Source organism: Scomber japonicus, chromosome 6, assembly GCF_027409825.1.
Source record: "Scomber japonicus isolate fScoJap1 chromosome 6, fScoJap1.pri, whole genome shotgun sequence".
Taxonomy (NCBI): Eukaryota; Metazoa; Chordata; class Actinopteri; order Scombriformes; family Scombridae; genus Scomber; species Scomber japonicus.
Genome location: NC_070583.1, coordinates 27,560,346 through 27,578,083, shown reverse-complemented (window position 1 = coordinate 27,578,083; position 17,738 = coordinate 27,560,346). Strand labels below are relative to the sequence as shown.

Here is a 17,738-nt window from a genome sequence, read left to right as displayed (position 1 = left end):
TAACTAAGACAGCGATTTCAAAACTTTGGTATGGTTTCTCCTTTGTGTGTGCTGTTCTCTGGGGGCACCTTAGGGGGCACTTTGCAAAATCAAGCTGGTGTGACTGCAGTGTTTGAAAGTCGTTTGGAAAAGTCACATTTCTGTCCGTTTCCCTTTTTACACCTCTTGTCTGTGTCACCTAAAGTAAACTTAAATATTTACAAGTTCTGTGGCCATATGAATATTTTTAGTTATATTTTTAATAGTTGGGATATATGGAAGTTATGTTCAGAGACCATTATGGCACGTTTCTCATCCGTGATCTTGTCTCCTGTCAATATTTTCTGTTGCGCAATGCTAAGATGGACTGTGCGTCTTTAAGCGCACACTTTCTTTCTGTGTTTGTATGTGTATGAGAGACATAGGCTACAGACAGACAGGGAGAGATTCAAAGAGCGACATTCACTGATTGACTAAAATATCGGCGAATAAAGTATTGATTAATGTATTAAGAGTGAGACGATTTGAAGGCCACGAGTGTTGGGTGTGTCACGCAGAGTATACCCACACTTCATCACTGAAACAGCAACATTCCCATGCTCATGTATAACTTTACAATGTGCGCCACTGCACAGAAAATGACAAGTGATTTATGGACATGTTGATTTACATAGGAAATAAGCATATGTGTTTTCCTCCAACGGCCGTTTTCTGAACTTCCTTTAATAAAGACAAGATCTATACGACTTTTAGAACACGGGATTTTGAACTTTGCCATTGGGACTTCGTCTCTCTGCTGGATTAAAGCATCAATCCAGTGCGCGTAAATTCAGGGCTCCCACTGGTTTTCGTTTCATCCCCTGTTAGTACGTATAGCTCACCTCTCCATCACGGCGCATCATTAGGATACCGGGGGTGGGGCGACAGCAGCCTGTCCCGGTAAGGGGAGGAGAGAACAGGGAACAGAGGCGGTACTTTCTCCGCGGCTCGTTTCTCGGCGCTGGAGAGTGTGGGACCAGGGCTGGAGAGACCGCCGGGGAGCATCAGCAGAACCAGTCCAGCACGGAGCCTCGCCTGGCCGACCGCTGCGCCGTGCACTCTTCTTGGGGACTGCACAACATTCCTGTGAAATATAACTGCTTTTAATGGCATGTGGCTTGTAACTTTACTTCTGCTGTATTCTTTGCAAGAAGGTAGGTTGGAAATGTGTCTTTCAAGTGTTGGTTATCTGCATGCTGTCTCCTCTCCAGTGCAATGCTGAAGTTGGTTGTGCGTGTTTATTAGCTTGTCAGTTTGATAAATGTTGTCAGATTGAACAGATACAGTTGACAAAAGAAGGGCAGATATGTCAAATCAAACTCTAAATCGTCTTTAGAGCAAGACTGATAACTTTTTCTTGATGTTTTTGAGAGAATGCTTTCCAGATGAGCCTTCATTTTCCTCCTGGCTAGGTGCTCGGATTCATCTTCCGTTCTCAGTGTATCGTGATGATCAACTGATAATATGATTTAAAATGATCAGGGGAGCTAATTATGAGCATGAAATCAATATGCACTTCATTTGGATGACCACTGAGAAAACCCGCAAAGATCTCTAAAGTGCACACTGTGGTCGTTAAGACGAAAAAAAGATAACGGCATTTGCATTTTGCATGATGAGTATGTGGAGGTGTCGTGAATATGGAGGCTGTTGAATAGAAGGAGAGGCTGATAAGGATCTGCAGGCGCGCGCACGGATACACGGGCGACCTCGAGCGCTGCTGGCCACAGCTGTAGGGTGTTTACTCGCAAAAGTCCGAGGGGGCAGAGGACTTTAATGTATTTGCTGACTTTTCTGCCCTGTCCCAACACAAATAAGACGCTGTAGTGTGTATGTGTGTATGTGTGTGTGTGTATGTGTGTGTGTGACAGAAAGAGAGAGTGAGAGAAAGAGAGAGGGAGGGGGTCCCCAGGGGTTAAAGCACCCTTTTTTTTATCAGTTATTTTTTTTGGGGAAGGAACCCTAAATAGCGCATAAACGCCACTTTGGTGTGTGTGTGTGTGTGTGTGTGTGTGTGTGTGTGTGTGTGTGTGTGTGTGTGCGTGTGTGTGTGCGTGTGTGTGTGTGTGTGTGTGTGTGTGTGTGTGTGTGTGTTGGAGAGTATGTGCTGGCTGTGTGGCAATACATTTAACAAGAGACGTGTGAACTGATGTTGGGAGTATTGAGCGCTGGCCTTTAATTTGCAGATAATGTGCCCCAGTTGTATATTTAAAAGATGAGGCCGTATATTACAGTTTATTTTCTTTGCAAAGATGTAGGAGTGCCAGTGTATGCAGACTCAGTTGTTATCTAGCCTGGTCTAATTATTCATCCACCATTTTCTGTGGCTCCAGATTCTACTGATTGGCTTTGCTCTAAATACTGCAGATAGGAGAGAATGACTCAGTTTGCCTTTAAATATAAAATGTCTTTTTTTAGGTGTGAATTTCTATTACTTCCTAACAAGCACTCAATAGGTAAAAGAACCAAGATTTTATACTTCACTTTTATTTTTAAGGAACGGGTCTGAAGCTAGAGATGCCTCAGTTAAAACCTTATTAGATAACAAAATTGAAATAAATATTCACAATTTGTTTATTATTGTGGGTATAATGTATGTTTCATGGGGCCATGGTCTCCATATTTGGCCTTGGCAGTGCCCTCTGCCAGGTTGCAGCTGCGGCGAGGACTTCTGTGCTGTTTTTGTTGTTTGTAATTGGATTACAGGGTCTATTTCGATTCTACACACTGTACATCGCCCTGTCCCGTGACTGAACGAGATGTACTGTGTGTGTGTGTGTGGTGTATGTGTTTGTGTGTGTGTGTGTGTGGTAAAGGGGAGGGGGTTGGGGGGCTGCAAACAGCCACTGGAGCGGAAAGAGTGCTTGAGATGGGAGAGATGTAGATAACGCAGTGGAAAACAAACTTCCATTTTCCGTTGCTTTTCAACGCCATGTTCCGCTCATTTTGCACGAATCAACTGTGATGTATTGTTATATGTGACTGCTGTGTATTTTAGATAGGTGTAATTTTTTAATAAACTTTATTTTAAGAGGGAAAGGTAGGTATATTATCATACATGCATATGCATTAGTACTGCGTATTTTCCTGGCTCGACCGCGCCTCCTAGAATAGCACACAAGTCTCTGATTATTTTTTCTCATCATTATGATGTTTACGAGTACATTTTTAAGAGAGTTTAGTTTTTTTTTTAATATATTTTTTCCTGCAATTTCCCCCTGCTATTCCACATGCATGTAGTTATTACTAACCGTTTGTTGCTTTGGTTTGGCTGCATATCAGCACACCTGCACCCATGAGTGCGGAGAGGAGGGGGAGAGGAGAGGGATGGATAGATAGATAGAGGAAGAGAAGGTGGGGGTGGGGGGGGGCACTCATTCTTCTTTGTCATGATTTGGGAGGCTGCTTGTGATTTTATGGAAATAAAATTGAGACAAACCCAGCTGAGGACTGTGTGGGAATCCGCGTCTGGGCCTGATAGGCCAGAAAGAGGGCCTGAGAAATTGGAAAAGGTTGAAATTATTATTACAATTAATGTCTTTATAATTTAATTAGAGAAAGGACGTTCGTTTTAGTGTGGAATTAGAGGAGACTAAATCAGTAATTGTACAAATGTCAAAGAAAAACGCCATGGAGCGATCGAGATGGAGTGAGAGCTCTTGCTATAATTATTTCATCAATTAATGGGATTCCGGTTTTATCCAGTTTCGGTCGCCAGGGCCTCCTGCAACACATATTCGACACTAAACTGAATATTGACTTTATTGTAATGTAAGAATGTAAAACTCTTTGGCTTTTGCTTCGTGATTGCATTTTATTTTTAGGCCATTTGGTGGACTGAGCAACGTACCCCCCCACCCCCCTCCTCTTATTTCATTTATTTAGACACGTAATGTATGGTTGTCTGTGATCAGATGAAATTATGCCAGTGATTATCTTCATTTATGCATATTTATTTCCTGATTTTACTGAAGAAGACACACAGCATTTCACGACCCCTAACACGAGTACATTTATGTAGTAGGAAGGGTAGTTTTGTTGGATCACACCTGCTGTGAAATCACCTGTAAGTCGCAGTTCAGTGTGTTTTCTCATGCCTTTACAAGTGACTCTTGTGTATTCTTCAGGCCGACCTGATCCGCTGATCTGCGGTGTTGCAGGCTGTGTGTAAATTTGGAATCAAAACAGATACAGACTAGAGGAGAAGTGCTCGGAGGGGGGAGCCCAGTAATTGCGGTATGAGTCAGACTCTGGTGGCTACTAGGCTACACCCGCAAGATGCACTTAGAGATGTTGCGTCTGGATTGAACAAACGGGGGTCTTTCTACTGGCTGATTGAAGTAGTATGACAACAACTCACTCTGTTTTTCGCTCTTTAAAATCATGCAATTGTGTGGGAAGAAGTTGTTTATATTTGTGCACTGGGAGGTGGCCGTTTTTTAATTCCAGGTAGAAGTCCCTTAACTAAAGAGAAGTCAAAGAAATCGTGTCCCTAAAGGATAGTAAAAGGTGAGACCCCCTCCCATATTTAAAGATTTGTTTAGAATAACTTCACAATAATCTGGATGGAATAATTCTTGTCACATCATACCAAAACATCAAAAGGCCACTATATGTCTTATTCCTCCGGTTCTGAGTCCCACAGCGCCTGCACAACCTGTCAGTTTTCTTAGAGAGAGACAGCTCCACAGTATAATAGCTACATGTCACTCTCAGGTTAACTTGCCTCCCTCGTTGTGCTCGGGCGAGCAAAGCCTGTTTTCATTGTCAAGTGTTGGCGCTCTGCGTTTGGCAGTTGAATGGTGCAGCACAAACACGTCCATCTGAACGAGTCATTCGGTCTCATATTCAGTCTGAACATTTTGTTTGTCCTGAAACAAATGAGCACGTCGGCCAGTTGGAATGACATGATCATTGCAGTGCAATGAAGGCGCATTAAGGCGGATCTCTGCACTTTTATCAAAGCAGGAAAGTCTTTGAATGAATGTGGCTGGTTTTGTTTGACGAAATTTAGATGTTTACAATTGATCAATAATGCACGAAAGGACTTGATAAGAGATATAATGTTATCTCAAATCTCTTATAAAGAGCAACATTACACACGGAGAAGTGAATTGTGACCGCTCACTCAACAGGTTTTACGCACGACAATAGTGTCCGGTAGCCAGCTGTCTTCCCCGTTACGCACGGAGAATGTCTTCAATGACAGCCCCTCCCCAAAACTTTGGTATCTCTCTCTCTCTCTCTCTCTCTCTCTCTCTCTCTCTCTCTCTCTCTCTCTCTCTCTCTCTCTCTCTCATTTTTTGCTTACTATCAAACAATTTATGGCGCTGTCTCTGGGGGAGAGTCGAAAAAAAAACACATCTCTACAAATCTGACATTCACTCCAACAGTGGAAATCATCCTTTTGAAGTGGGAGATGTGAATTTTCAAATGCTGAAATGGCTGCCTAATATTTTACTGACACTGCATAAACTGTGTATAGGGGTTGTTTACCACCCTGCCAACCCCCTCCCCTGTATACCGGTGCCTGTTTGTGTGCATAGATAGTGTATTCCCATCCCTAATATCATACCATGCAGTGAAATGACACTGTGTTAGAAATTATTTCATTTTGAACTGCACACAAAAGCAGACACTTTGTCATGCAGCCCCAATGCATATCTCAATCTGGAGTCATTGTATAGTAAATGAGCAGCACCCTCTATCAAACATGATCGTATCTTTTGCCTTTTATGTTTTACCATGTTTCTGTAGCATCACTGCAAAGACTGTATTGCCACGGACTTCAATACGTAAGCTGTTATTTGGCCTGAATGTGTTTTGTGTGCTGTTATCTGTAGTGCTACATGGCTCACCACATAAGAAATCTACTTGCTATTATGAACGTATATATGCAATCAGAAATGTATTTATGTGACTTTGTGTGTGTGTGTTTGAAGGAGAGAGAGTGAGAGGGAGATGGAGAGGGATTTATAGCCCTGTTTTTCTATGCACGTGATGGTATGAATATCAGTGTGTGTGTGTGTGTGTGTGTGTGTGTGTGTGTGCGTGCGTACATACTTGCGTGCGTGTGTGTGTCTGAATGAATGTAGATGAGACAGAAAAAGCTGCATTATGCATAGCGGTTCACCATAGGCAATATCCTTGCTTCTCCAGCATACATATTCATACTCCATTTTCATATCCACTGCAAAAACAGGAAGAAAGTGCAAATGTATTTGAGTGTACAGCAAAGAAAGATTTGAGTCAAAAAGAAACAGAGGCAAAAAAGAAAACTGAAGTTTAAAAAAAGAGGAATAAAGGGACGGAAAGATTGCGAGGGGTGCAACTGACAAGGAATGATGTTTCACCTAAAATCACTTTAAACTTATTTATTGTAATCAATGCATCCATGCTTGAAGAAGGCAATCAAAATACAGTTCATGAACGGATGAGTGCTGCTCCTTTGGTCTTTTTTCTGCTGGGGAATGGGTGAGATGGAAGCCTGGGGTTATGAAAGGACTCGGATAACCATCTGAGGTTAGATGTTATTGAAATAAAGAGGACAAACTAGGTTATTGTGCTCCATGTTGCTTTGCATGAAATCTTTATAGTGGGTTATGATATTTGTTGTTAGCATTGGTTCTTTAGTTTCCTTTTGGTCATTTATACATTTCACTCAAATTTCTTGAATGGTCTGGCTTTAGCGAACTGTTTGTGTCCTTAATCCCACTACTTCATACAGTTCACAATATTTTCAAATTAATATAATGCCTATGATCGCTGTCCTATTTGCACACCTCAACTGTCAGATGTCTTAAAGAGGTCAAGGCTCCAGGGTTTATGACAAAAGATAAGAACTACATTATTGTTTATTGTCTCTTATATCTGCATCATATCAGACATGACCCACAGCTGCAGCCTGGTAACCCTTTATGCTGGCTGACAAAAGTTTTAAGACAAATCTTTCATCTTCTTAACTTCTCTTTCTCTCTTCCTAATTTTTTTTTTTTTTTGGATGTTTGTCAAACTCAAAACCATCACTGCTCTGAGAGACATGGTCAGCATCGTCACAATGGTCTTTTCTGCTGGAGGACATAATGTGTGCAGTGTAGACCGGAGGTTGCTTCCCTGTGTTTGTTTGTACACATGTGTCTTTGCGTGCATGAGTGTATGTATGTGACTCAGTGACCTGAATTCATACCGCAGGACAAAGCGATTAGCCGCCGCGTCATGAGCTGTTGCTTTTCGGGGGTTTGAGTTGTCGTTCCAGCTACTTTGAATTAGTTTGAGGCTATTTTTCCATGACATCACTTGATGGTTTAAGGGTTGTGTATTTACGAACAGATTATACAGTTTTGAAGCATATTGTGTGTTAGCAGTGGTTCCCAACCCATAAGGGGTCACAAAAAAAAAATCGGTATTGTGAGATGAAGACATATTTCAGCTGTAAAATGTTATGTTTATTTATTCAGACTTTCTCCCAATCTTTTCTTTAAAAATTACAGGATAATTTGAGCTCTTTAGGCCTTTTAAAATTATTCATTTAAAACAAGTAAAAAATTGCTCCTTTATGAAACAGGTCACAAATGGAAGACAAGGGGTCACAAGTAGTGATTGCTTAATTTTAAAAGGGCAGTGCACAAGTCAAAAAGAATTGGGATGGTCTAAAGGATTACATTAATATGTTACCATGTAAAAGGATAATACTCTGAATGCAAACATGGTGATTTCTTCTGTGTGGGCTTTCATAGCTAGAATAAGTTGTTTTTGTCATGAATATAAATTCTGCATCTAAAAATAGCATTTGGCATCAGAGAGAAGCAGGTCACTGTCACTGGTATCATCTGCTAATAGTTTCCTTCATATTTGCTCGGTGTGCCAACACTTCGGTGTGTGTTCCTCACCCAGCAGCACATTGTGGTGCTCTCCGTGGTGCTGAAAGTGCAGATCAGTCAGCCTAGCAGCCTGTGAGAGTGATTGACATGGATTCGAATGGTAGGATGGATTGAACTTGACCTGAATTTGGATTTTTGAACACAGAGGATCTGCTCCAATTTTAGCTGGTAGGCAGGAGAACAATGACTTTATACCTCCTCAGCATCTCCCCTGTGTCACGCTCATACACGCACTTACAGTCTCATGCTCTGCACATGCACCCGAGCAGCGATCACAGCTTTTATCCTGCACACCTCAGCCTCTGCTGTTGGCTGACTTTGACATCAAGAACTGAGGCAGTCATTTAACATTAACCTCCCTATCCCTTTGACCTTACCACACACATACACACGCTCACTCAGTTGCATCCAAACACCTTTGGACCTGAGCACCTTACCCCAACCAGCCACCCGTGTCCTGTCTACAATATTGCACTCCTGCTTGGCTCCGCGATCCCTCCTTCCTCTCCACACCCACACATGCTTGAAAACCAGGGAAGTCGGACATCGGCCTCCCACGACAGCGCGCTTACAGAGTGGATAGACTGTGTGTGTGTTAAATGTGAAAGGAGATTATGTGGGTTTAACTCTCTGCGTCTGGCATACAAATTCCAATCACATAACTTTGCCTGTCTCTACAGTGTGGCAGGAAAAGACCAGAGAAAGTGGATTTATGTGTGTGTGTGTGTGTGTGTGTGTCTTGAACAGATATCTGTGAAGTGCAAAGGAATAATGGCAGATGTGAAACAAGAAAAAGAAGAGAAAAGAGATAAAAAGATAGAGGTGGAGATGGAAGCACAAAGTGGCAGACAGCAGACAATGGAGGACAGAGTGAAAATCACCTTATGTCATTTAGAGTTTTATCCCTAATCCCTGCATTTTATTTTTGAGCCTTTCTTCATGTAATTCATCCTATTCATGCCATTTCATTAACACCATTATGTCATTGCATGTTACTATATATACTGCACAGAATTCATATAAAAATGGACTATTGTATCCACCCTTCATCCATGTTCTTGCCATGTATTAAGAGCTTAGAAAGACAGCCAGTGGGCTTCTGTCTTTCATTTTATAGCTGGTTACTAATGATATCCATTGATGTAGAGGATCTGTAGAAATTAGAGCCTAAATGACATCTGATAGTGCCTTTATATCTCCATTGATGTGTCTTAGCCAACACCCTATTTTCTCCCAGCGCAGTGAGAATTAAAGCGATAGGGCTAATCCAGGCATTGTTGACACAATCCAGGAAAAGGGATTAATTAAGTATCATTGTCTGAGAAGAAAATTCTCTGGCTCGGGGCACAGCGTCTTCCCCTGGCCTCCAGCCAAGCTGAGCTCAGCACTTCTTTGCACTCCTCTACACCCCCAATCCCTGCTGACCCCCCCTCCCGCCCCGCCACCCAGTCCCAGCAAACAAACACAGAAAAACACAGATCTTAAAAGACACCTCGCCACCCACTTAAGCCTTTGGGTGGACGTTTGGAGTGAGAGAATATATGGTGGTCTATCTTATATAAGACAACTTGTCTGGCAGCAGCTCTTCATCTGTGCTACAACAGTGTTATCTTACAACAAACATCTGTAGTGTCTCCATGTAGCACATGTGTATGTGAACCATTTTCCCTGTTATTGATAGTTAGCATTCTAAAGGGCTCTTTGGACACATACATTAGATTATGACTATGATGACTATGATAATGCATATGGGATGAGATGACGGGCTGCCATTTGGCACACGGATGAAGTTGTTCAGCTTGAGGTGACTTGGATGCCTGTTGATCCAGTTTGTGTACATGGGTCTCTTTGTAAGTTTGGCTTAGATCAGGTAGTGTGCTCAGTAATATTGTGAAGTTATGCTTGCTTTACAATAGTCTTATTCCAGTGAACCAGAGAATAGACTTATGAAAGATGTTGTGAAAACATCTATGGAATACAGACAAATCACATTTTGAGTAATTGTAGAATGCTGGTATTTCTCAATTACCTATAACTATTAATTTCTGAATAAACCTTTTATTTTCATACCTTTTCAAGTTAGAAGTTGTGTTTTTGTGCATCTCAAATGAGCATTTCAGTTACTACTCAGCAATTCCCTTTGATTGTGCATATGATGCTCTTTTCATACCTGACATGAATGATCTCTGTATGTCTGACACATACCAACCAACTAACAAACTGTGTTCTTTTCTCTCATCCTAACAGTCAACAGTGAGGATGTTGTCTCTCCGCGGCTGTACTTTGTGAACGCCTCCCTGCAGCGGGTGACCTTCTCCAGCTCGGTGGGGGTGTCCCTGCCCTGCCCTGCGGGCGGCGCCCCCCATGCCGTCCTGCGCTGGTACCTGGCCGCCGGAGACGACATTTACGACGTGCCCCATATCCGCCACGTGCATGCCAACGGCACCCTCCAGCTCTACCCATTCTCTCCCTCCGCCTATAACAGCATTATCCACGACAACGAGTACTTCTGCACTGCTGAGAACCAGGCAGGAAAGATTCGAAGCCCCAGCATCCACATCAAAGCAGGTGAGGGTGGGCACACTAGATGCAAACTAAGCCAACAGTCAAAGGGATAATTTAGTTTCAGAGGAACTTCACAGATTTTTCCTAGTTATGACATAAACTCATGAATGCTTTATGTCTCTAAGGTGTTTTGAATTGTGAGATTACCATAGTTTAGCTCAGTGTTTGAATGTCTGTCAAATCAAATACAAATTCTGTCGAATTGCGCACAGAGACATGAAGTTTGATCTATTGCTTGACAAAGTCATAAAACGCTGCCTTCCTTGACAGTCCCCTCCTTCTATTTAAAATCAGCCAGAGCGGGATTGAGGTCTTTGAAGGGGCAGGACCCCGTACTATGATAACTCAATAGCAAACCCATTTGGCTTTTTAATACAATATAGAGTGACACAATCCCACCTTCCAAAAGTTAGGAATATAAACATTTTGTGTGCATTCATATATCTTCAAATCTTTGGTATGATATAATCAAAATGAGGTAGCAATCTGTATTGCTGTTACATTTATACTATTGAGACAGTTTCTCATATAAAGTGGTTATGAATGTGTTGTGTTTAAAGTAACCCCTGGAGTTTGTATGTAAACAAACAACAGCTAGGTTTATATTCACTATTTTTTATTAATATGGCTTGTGTGGATCCCTGAGGCCTAACAAATGCAATGCATTTCTTTTCTCATAAAAATGTTGGAAAGCAAATTTAAAAAAACCCAAACATTTAAAATCCTACATTCTTTACATACATGTTTACCAGCTGGTAGTCTTCCTCTTCCCTGCAAATGTTGGTGCATTGCTACTCTTCTTTTCATGTTACTGCCACCAGTTGTCAATCAGAGGCTGTCAATTGAGTGAAACCATCCGCACAGATGTGTGTCACATCACTTGAATGCACATGCATGTGCTTCCTTGTGTTTGTGCAGACAATACTGGGACTTACAGTATTTGTATAAACACTGCTCCATAGCACTCTTAGTGGTCAAAAACTCCACAAGGTACCTTTGACTACTCAAAAAACACAATGTAGTGTAGTGGCCCAACTTGGAGCCCATTGACGTGGTTGCAACAGCATTACCTAGCTACAACCCAGCATCTGTAAATATGGTCACCCAAACGGAAGTCATATTGGCAATCTGAGACCAACAATTTCCCTCAGTGGGGGTGAGGTGCCACAAAGTGCTGTGCCTTGACCCTGTATTTTAAAAATCCTCCAGAAGACAGACACACGGCCACACAGACAGTTGGTCTGGTGACCTGTCCGTGCTCTATGCCAAGGTCAAAGCTGGAGAGTGGTGCTGAACACACTGAGGGAAGGTGTTACTGCTCTTTCTTACACCCACAAACACACACACATGAACAACACACACAGACACGCACAGACTAACACACACACACACACACACACACACACACACACTTCACACCAGCCTGTGTGTAGCTCATGCCAGCAAGCCTCCTGTCTCCCAGTCTCTCCATCTGTCCATGGACTGGAAAGTCCCCTAACTACACACACACACATACACATACATACACACACAAATGCACACACACAGAGCCATTTTCGTCAAGCTGGCTCTCGGTGTTTAGTTGCCAGCTCTTTGTCAGGGTGTTTGGCAGGAAAGATTTTGGAGAGTCAGCCACAGACATGGAAAGATGTGAACAGAATCATGAAAAAAGTGGATTTTCAGGTCATGGTAATAGCCAGGCAGACATTTTGACTGTGTTGATCAATCCTGCATGAAGAGACAGTCAGCAGTTCCCTGTCACACTAATGTGTATGAACAAAATCATTCTCCAAAATGCTGCTGAATTCTCTTCCATACCACCACACACACCCCCTCATATAAACACACACATATGGCCCGTGTGGTCCCTAGAGGAGGACAGTCCCTCCAGCGTGAGAGTGACCTTCTAGCTAGCCTCAGTGTTGGGATGACCTTCCCTCCCAAATAATTACAACAATTAATCAATTAAATGCTGAGGCAACCACAACTCCACAGCTCCATAACCAGGGCTCACGTGCATGTGTGTGCACCTCATTACCTCCAGAGTCCTACACCAACACACACACATGCTCCCTTACAAGCTCACACACATGCACAACCCTACAGTTGCCATGGGCGACAGAGGCGTGAGCGCTAGGGTGTGGCACGCCCTGTCTCAGGTGGTGCAGGAGAATGATGACAGCTGACAGCTCGCAGTGTGACACCCCCCAAAAAATCTGCCCCACCCCCACTCTCCCTCACCATCCGTCTCTCTCTCTCTCTCTCCCTTTCCCTTCTCTTCACATCTTCACATCTCTCTTTCCCTCCCCCTCTTTCTCACCCTCTCCCATGCATGCTGATTGTGGTCCAATAATAGCACGAGCACCTGTCTGGATAGCACTACATTTATGAAAGTCACTATGTGGGCTGCTTGTTTTCCTCTATATGTTTTTATGTGGCTCTGTCATTGCTACTAATCAAGTTTTCGGTGTTCATTTTTTATTCAAGCTTATCTCATTGCGGCTTTCTTAATCTCCATATTTTGCAGATTTTATTTTTTGGTTAAAAAATGTAAAAAATAAACAAAAAAAGGCTTTAATCCAGTTCCACAGTGATCTGCCAAAATATTATAATTATGTATATTTGTAGGAATTTTAAACAGAAATAATCAGCATAAATTGGGGTGTAAATGGCACTCTAACTTCAGGTGCAACTTCAATTTGTGCTTTATCCTGGACTGGTTATTATTATCCAGCAGAGGTTCTTAAAAGATAATACCAGTATCTATTTATGGTTTTAGCCCCTTATTCACTATACATCTATTTACTATACTAATCTATACTACTAAACTATACTACTCATATGAACTTAACAGTATATAAATTCACCATCTTCCAATGCATGTGGTAGAATTTCAGTTTAAAAAAAAGTATGTACATGTAATACAAAGAACTAGCAAACTATTGAGGCTTGCTTGTGTTGTACAGTATGACTCATCATCATGTCTGTATTCATTTTTGCTCATTCCATTGTTACACAGTGACGCAGTTTAAATCCAGATTGGTTTGAAAAGCCTGCACCACATTACCTCCAAAACAAGTATATTCATAAAACTTAGTGCAGACTTGACATTCAGTGAAAAAGCATGCACAATCCAAGGAAGTTCAGCATATTTATTCATGTTGGAAATATTCTTGCTGCCTGTCATTCATTTTATATGTAGACTTTTCCCCCAATACTAATTCTTACTAAAGCTGTTTAGTGTTTTTTTTCCTACACTGATGTATACTTAGTTCTTTCAAAGTTCTCTGGCCTCATTATCTGAAGATATCATGCTAACTGTCCTGCAGTGGAAGTTGATTTTGCACTCAGAAAAAGAGCCAAACCAAGGAAAATGTAACAATGAGTTTCATAACATGCAGGAATATGGTATATAATATATGATGTAGATTTTTTTTTCTTCACAAAATAGTTGTCATATTCTTAAAACATAGTTTTCATTTAATGTTTCAGTTACCTGACTACCTGAAATTTGACCTTTTAGGCAAGTGACACTGAAGCTCTGCTTTTCAAATACTTTACACTTACAGCTGCCTCAAACTAAATGTTAATAGGAACAGTTAACAGACAGTTTCAGTGTGTTGTTTCATAGATAATATGATATACGCCTTTCTCAGTTTTTGAGCTGAATTGTGTTTAAGTTAACACATATTTCCACTTATTGTACCTCTCACAAGGATAAGGAACGAAATCAGTTTATCTGTGGTCAAAGCCAGTATTATCATAGATAGAAGGCAGAGAAAATTGATTTCACATTGACCAAAAGATTCTGCACTAAGCCATTATTGTGAATTAGACCTTGATCCATGAAGCAAAGTTTTTTTGTGGGTATGTAACATATCCAACAGTTTGACAACTGTCTGTGGCCTCAGGAATAAAGTCTTCCTGCAGATCTCCTCTCTTCTCCTCTCCTCTCCTCTCCTCTCCTCTCCTCTCCTCTCCTCTCCTCTCCTCTCCTCTCCTCTCTTACACGTCATTTTCACTATTGGTAATAAGTTGGTGACATAAGTGTGAGTTTATTCTAGGAATGGAAACACACCTTTAACAAGTACACTTAGCCACTGCAGCCTGTAGAAAAGTATTATGTCGGATTCTTTGGGTTTCATGGTTTGTGCACCCAACACCTCTTTACACAAACGTAATAGAATGAAATGAGGACACCTGTTCAATGAACTCACATCATCTCCCTTTTGTCCTGACTAAAACACACAAACCTGTGCAGATCAGGGCCAAGACAGCAGGTGTTTAGATCCATCTGTCCTCCTCATCTTTTCCCTGGCCGACATTTCCTTACTAATACAGGAAGTAGGGTCCTTGAACCTGATACACAAGGACTGTTTTTTTCTCATTCTATCCACTCAGTAACAAAACCTGCATCCATTCATTTCTCCTGTATTTCATTATTTTTCTCCTTCTCTATCTTTCTCCTTCTGTGTTTTTGCTGCTCGCTTTATGAATAAGTAAATGCAGTATTTGGTTTCCCCGTCGTTAATTATTGAAGCGACAGTGATACAGGACTTGCCTCCCAGTGCGCCCAGTGCACCAGACCCATGTTTTAGCTCGTTCCTAGGCAACCAGGCTGCATATATTCAGGCATCAGTAACATCCTAATGATTCTGCTGCGCATGCGATGAGGGGGAGTGCAATTTACACACAAATCAGTTGGGCTACCATTTGCATCTTGTCACAAAGCTTAAAAGAATGAATATGTAATGTTTTTTTTCTCCTCTGTGTCTTTCATATCTTGGAATAGGAACGTGTGTTAAATGACAATGCTATCACAACACTTGCTTATTGGAGCTGGTTACATGGCTGTGTACAAGGGCATGTTGCCATACAGGGCTTATTTGACTGATTTTAATAGGGATAGGAGGGGTTGAAAAACAATTTCTTAGATGTTAGGAGTGTAGGACAAGGTGGGGTCAAAGGACTGGAAGTACAAACTCAGGGCGACCTTGACTGGATTTGAACCCCCACTGAATTGACATGTGGTGACGGTCATCCTTGTACCAAACATTTACAAGCTGTCAAGCTGATTTTAAACACTCTATGAGAGGCTCAGTGGGCACTGGGGATTTTCCCTGCTATTGATGAGAGGCAGCAGGGTCAATCAGAGAGTAAATAAATGATTGAAAGAATTGGCTTGGCCACAGCAGCCGAGGCTACTCAGTCGATCCTCGCTATTGATCTGCAGGTAGATGGCATCATTGAGAGGCAGGGGCTGTTTAAATGAAGGATTGAAATGAAGACTTGATTGGAATTATTTGTCCTTTAGCTTTGATTTGTTTACAAATGAGGCTTCAGCTCACATTAGTGGCCTGTGTGTCAGCTGACCAAAGTGGAAAGTGATCTCCTCTCCAGAGGATGTCTTACTGCTACCACTAATTGTGCTGGAGCACAAAGTAGGATAGTAACAACCGCGACTATCCACTAATGGTTTGGTAATTCAAGAGCCCAAAATACCTCATCGGTCACATGTATGGTACAAGGTTACATTTCAACAATTTTGACAAAATACTCCAGTTGTAGCTCCTTCACAAACCAGGAGAAAAGAAAAAAGGGGTCCAAGGTTCAGCCAATTATGAAAAAGTAGAACAGGGTAAAAGCAATGGATGGAATCAGACAAAGACTTGGGAGATTAAACCTCGGACTTTAAGGTGAAAGACTCCCCACCATTTGGACAAGGACATTGGCTTTGGTTCCACTGGGTTCCAGTGACAGTGGCGGCTGGCATAAAGCATTATTAATGACCAAGGAAACTGGCCTTCAGGCTAGGCGTTAATTATATCACTGGAGAGCTGGGGGAGAGAGTGAACACATCAGAGGGTGGGGCCTCCCCCCATGTTGTGTGTGTATGTGTGTTTTACATTGTTAAGCCATTACTGTCCTCATTTCTAAGGGAGGCCTGGTTGAATAGCAGTGATAGATTGTGTTAGATTGTGATGCCAGAAACACTCCCCAGCATCAGCCTTTTCTTAGGCCACATCTGATTCCTGTAATTGTGTTTTCCTCATCTTACGCATATCAGGTAGCCTCATTTTTGCCTCATGTCAAAGTAACTGGAGAAAAATTTGGCAATGGTCCTTTATAAAAATGAGATCAGAATGGAGGGTAAGCCCACACAGTGGAGCTCAGTGTTCATTCAGTCAAGCTAGTGTGCCCTTGAACTACCTGTCTGTCCTCCTCACCAAAATAATCCATTAATTTAATTTCACTTTATGTAATTTATTTAATGAAAATGTATGCTCTGATTCAGCATTTCACATTCCTCACTAATCTAAATGTGACAGAGTTAACTGCAGAGATAATTTGGTTAGCTACAGGCTACTGTTTTCATCATTAAGCCTGTCTTAATCACCACCATCCTTTCTGTACACTGGCACAGATTCACAGCCCAGTGTTCTGCATGCCATGTGCAGGGGGTGTGTTTTTGATGCCTGGCGCCTGCATGTGACAGTTCCATTGGCCGTGAGCAACCCTCCACTTCTCGCCGTCTCATAGCATCTGTGGCGTTGTTCTTTAAAAGGCCAAGGGTCACTCACTGTGTATCCACCTCAATGTAGCCTCAAGTCAGCCCTCCTTACAATCATAGTGAGACTTCAAATCTAGTGCTAAAGAAAAAAACATTGGCCTAATGTGGTCGAACAGAACAACAGACACATTTGTTTACTAGCCCGGCCTGTGCTTTTCCCATGGGTTAAACAGGACAAATGTTAACTGTGTAAAAATGTATGTATGTATACTCATTAAATGTATATTTATTATGTAAATCAATTGTTGTAGTTGCTGAAAGAAAATATATTCCCAACTATTTGATAACTGATTGTTTATTAAGCAAAAATGCTGAATATTCACAGGCTTCTGGTCAACAACTATGACCATTTGATGCTTTTCTCTTTTTTATATCATGAAAAATGTAATATCTTCTGGCTTTAGACAGTTGGTGAAACAAAACACACTACATCATGGTGTCAACTTGTGCATTAATTTTTCTGAAATGCATAATTGCATGGTAATATCTCTGCCTTCCACAAATGGTTTGGTACCTAAAGACCCAAAATGCCACAGTTGCTCAACCAGCTTTGCAAATGTGACGAATTGAAGGTTTACTCTCAGTTATATAATTATAAATTGAATAGCTTTGGGTTTTTGGACTGTTGGTTGGATAAAAAAAGGCAATTTGAAAGTGTCATTTTGGCCTCTGGGAAACAGCGATGGGCATTTTTAACTATTCTC

The 17,738-nt window shown here is 41.6% G+C and overlaps 1 protein-coding gene across 2 annotated transcripts in view; it reads left to right on the top strand.

Annotated features, from left to right (window-relative positions):
- The first annotated feature begins 1,036 nt into the window (after positions 1–1,036).
- LOC128360191 (cell adhesion molecule DSCAML1) overlaps positions 1,037–17,738 on the top strand; it is a 90,909-nt gene continuing 74,207 nt past the window's right edge. For both annotated transcript variants that reach the window (XM_053320562.1, XM_053320561.1), the window contains exons 1-2: positions 1,037–1,172; positions 10,146–10,466. In XM_053320562.1, coding sequence (XP_053176537.1) covers positions 1,130–1,172; positions 10,146–10,466 — 364 coding nt within the window. In that variant the 5' untranslated portion in view covers positions 1,037–1,129. The remainder of the gene's footprint in view (positions 1,173–10,145; positions 10,467–17,738) is intronic.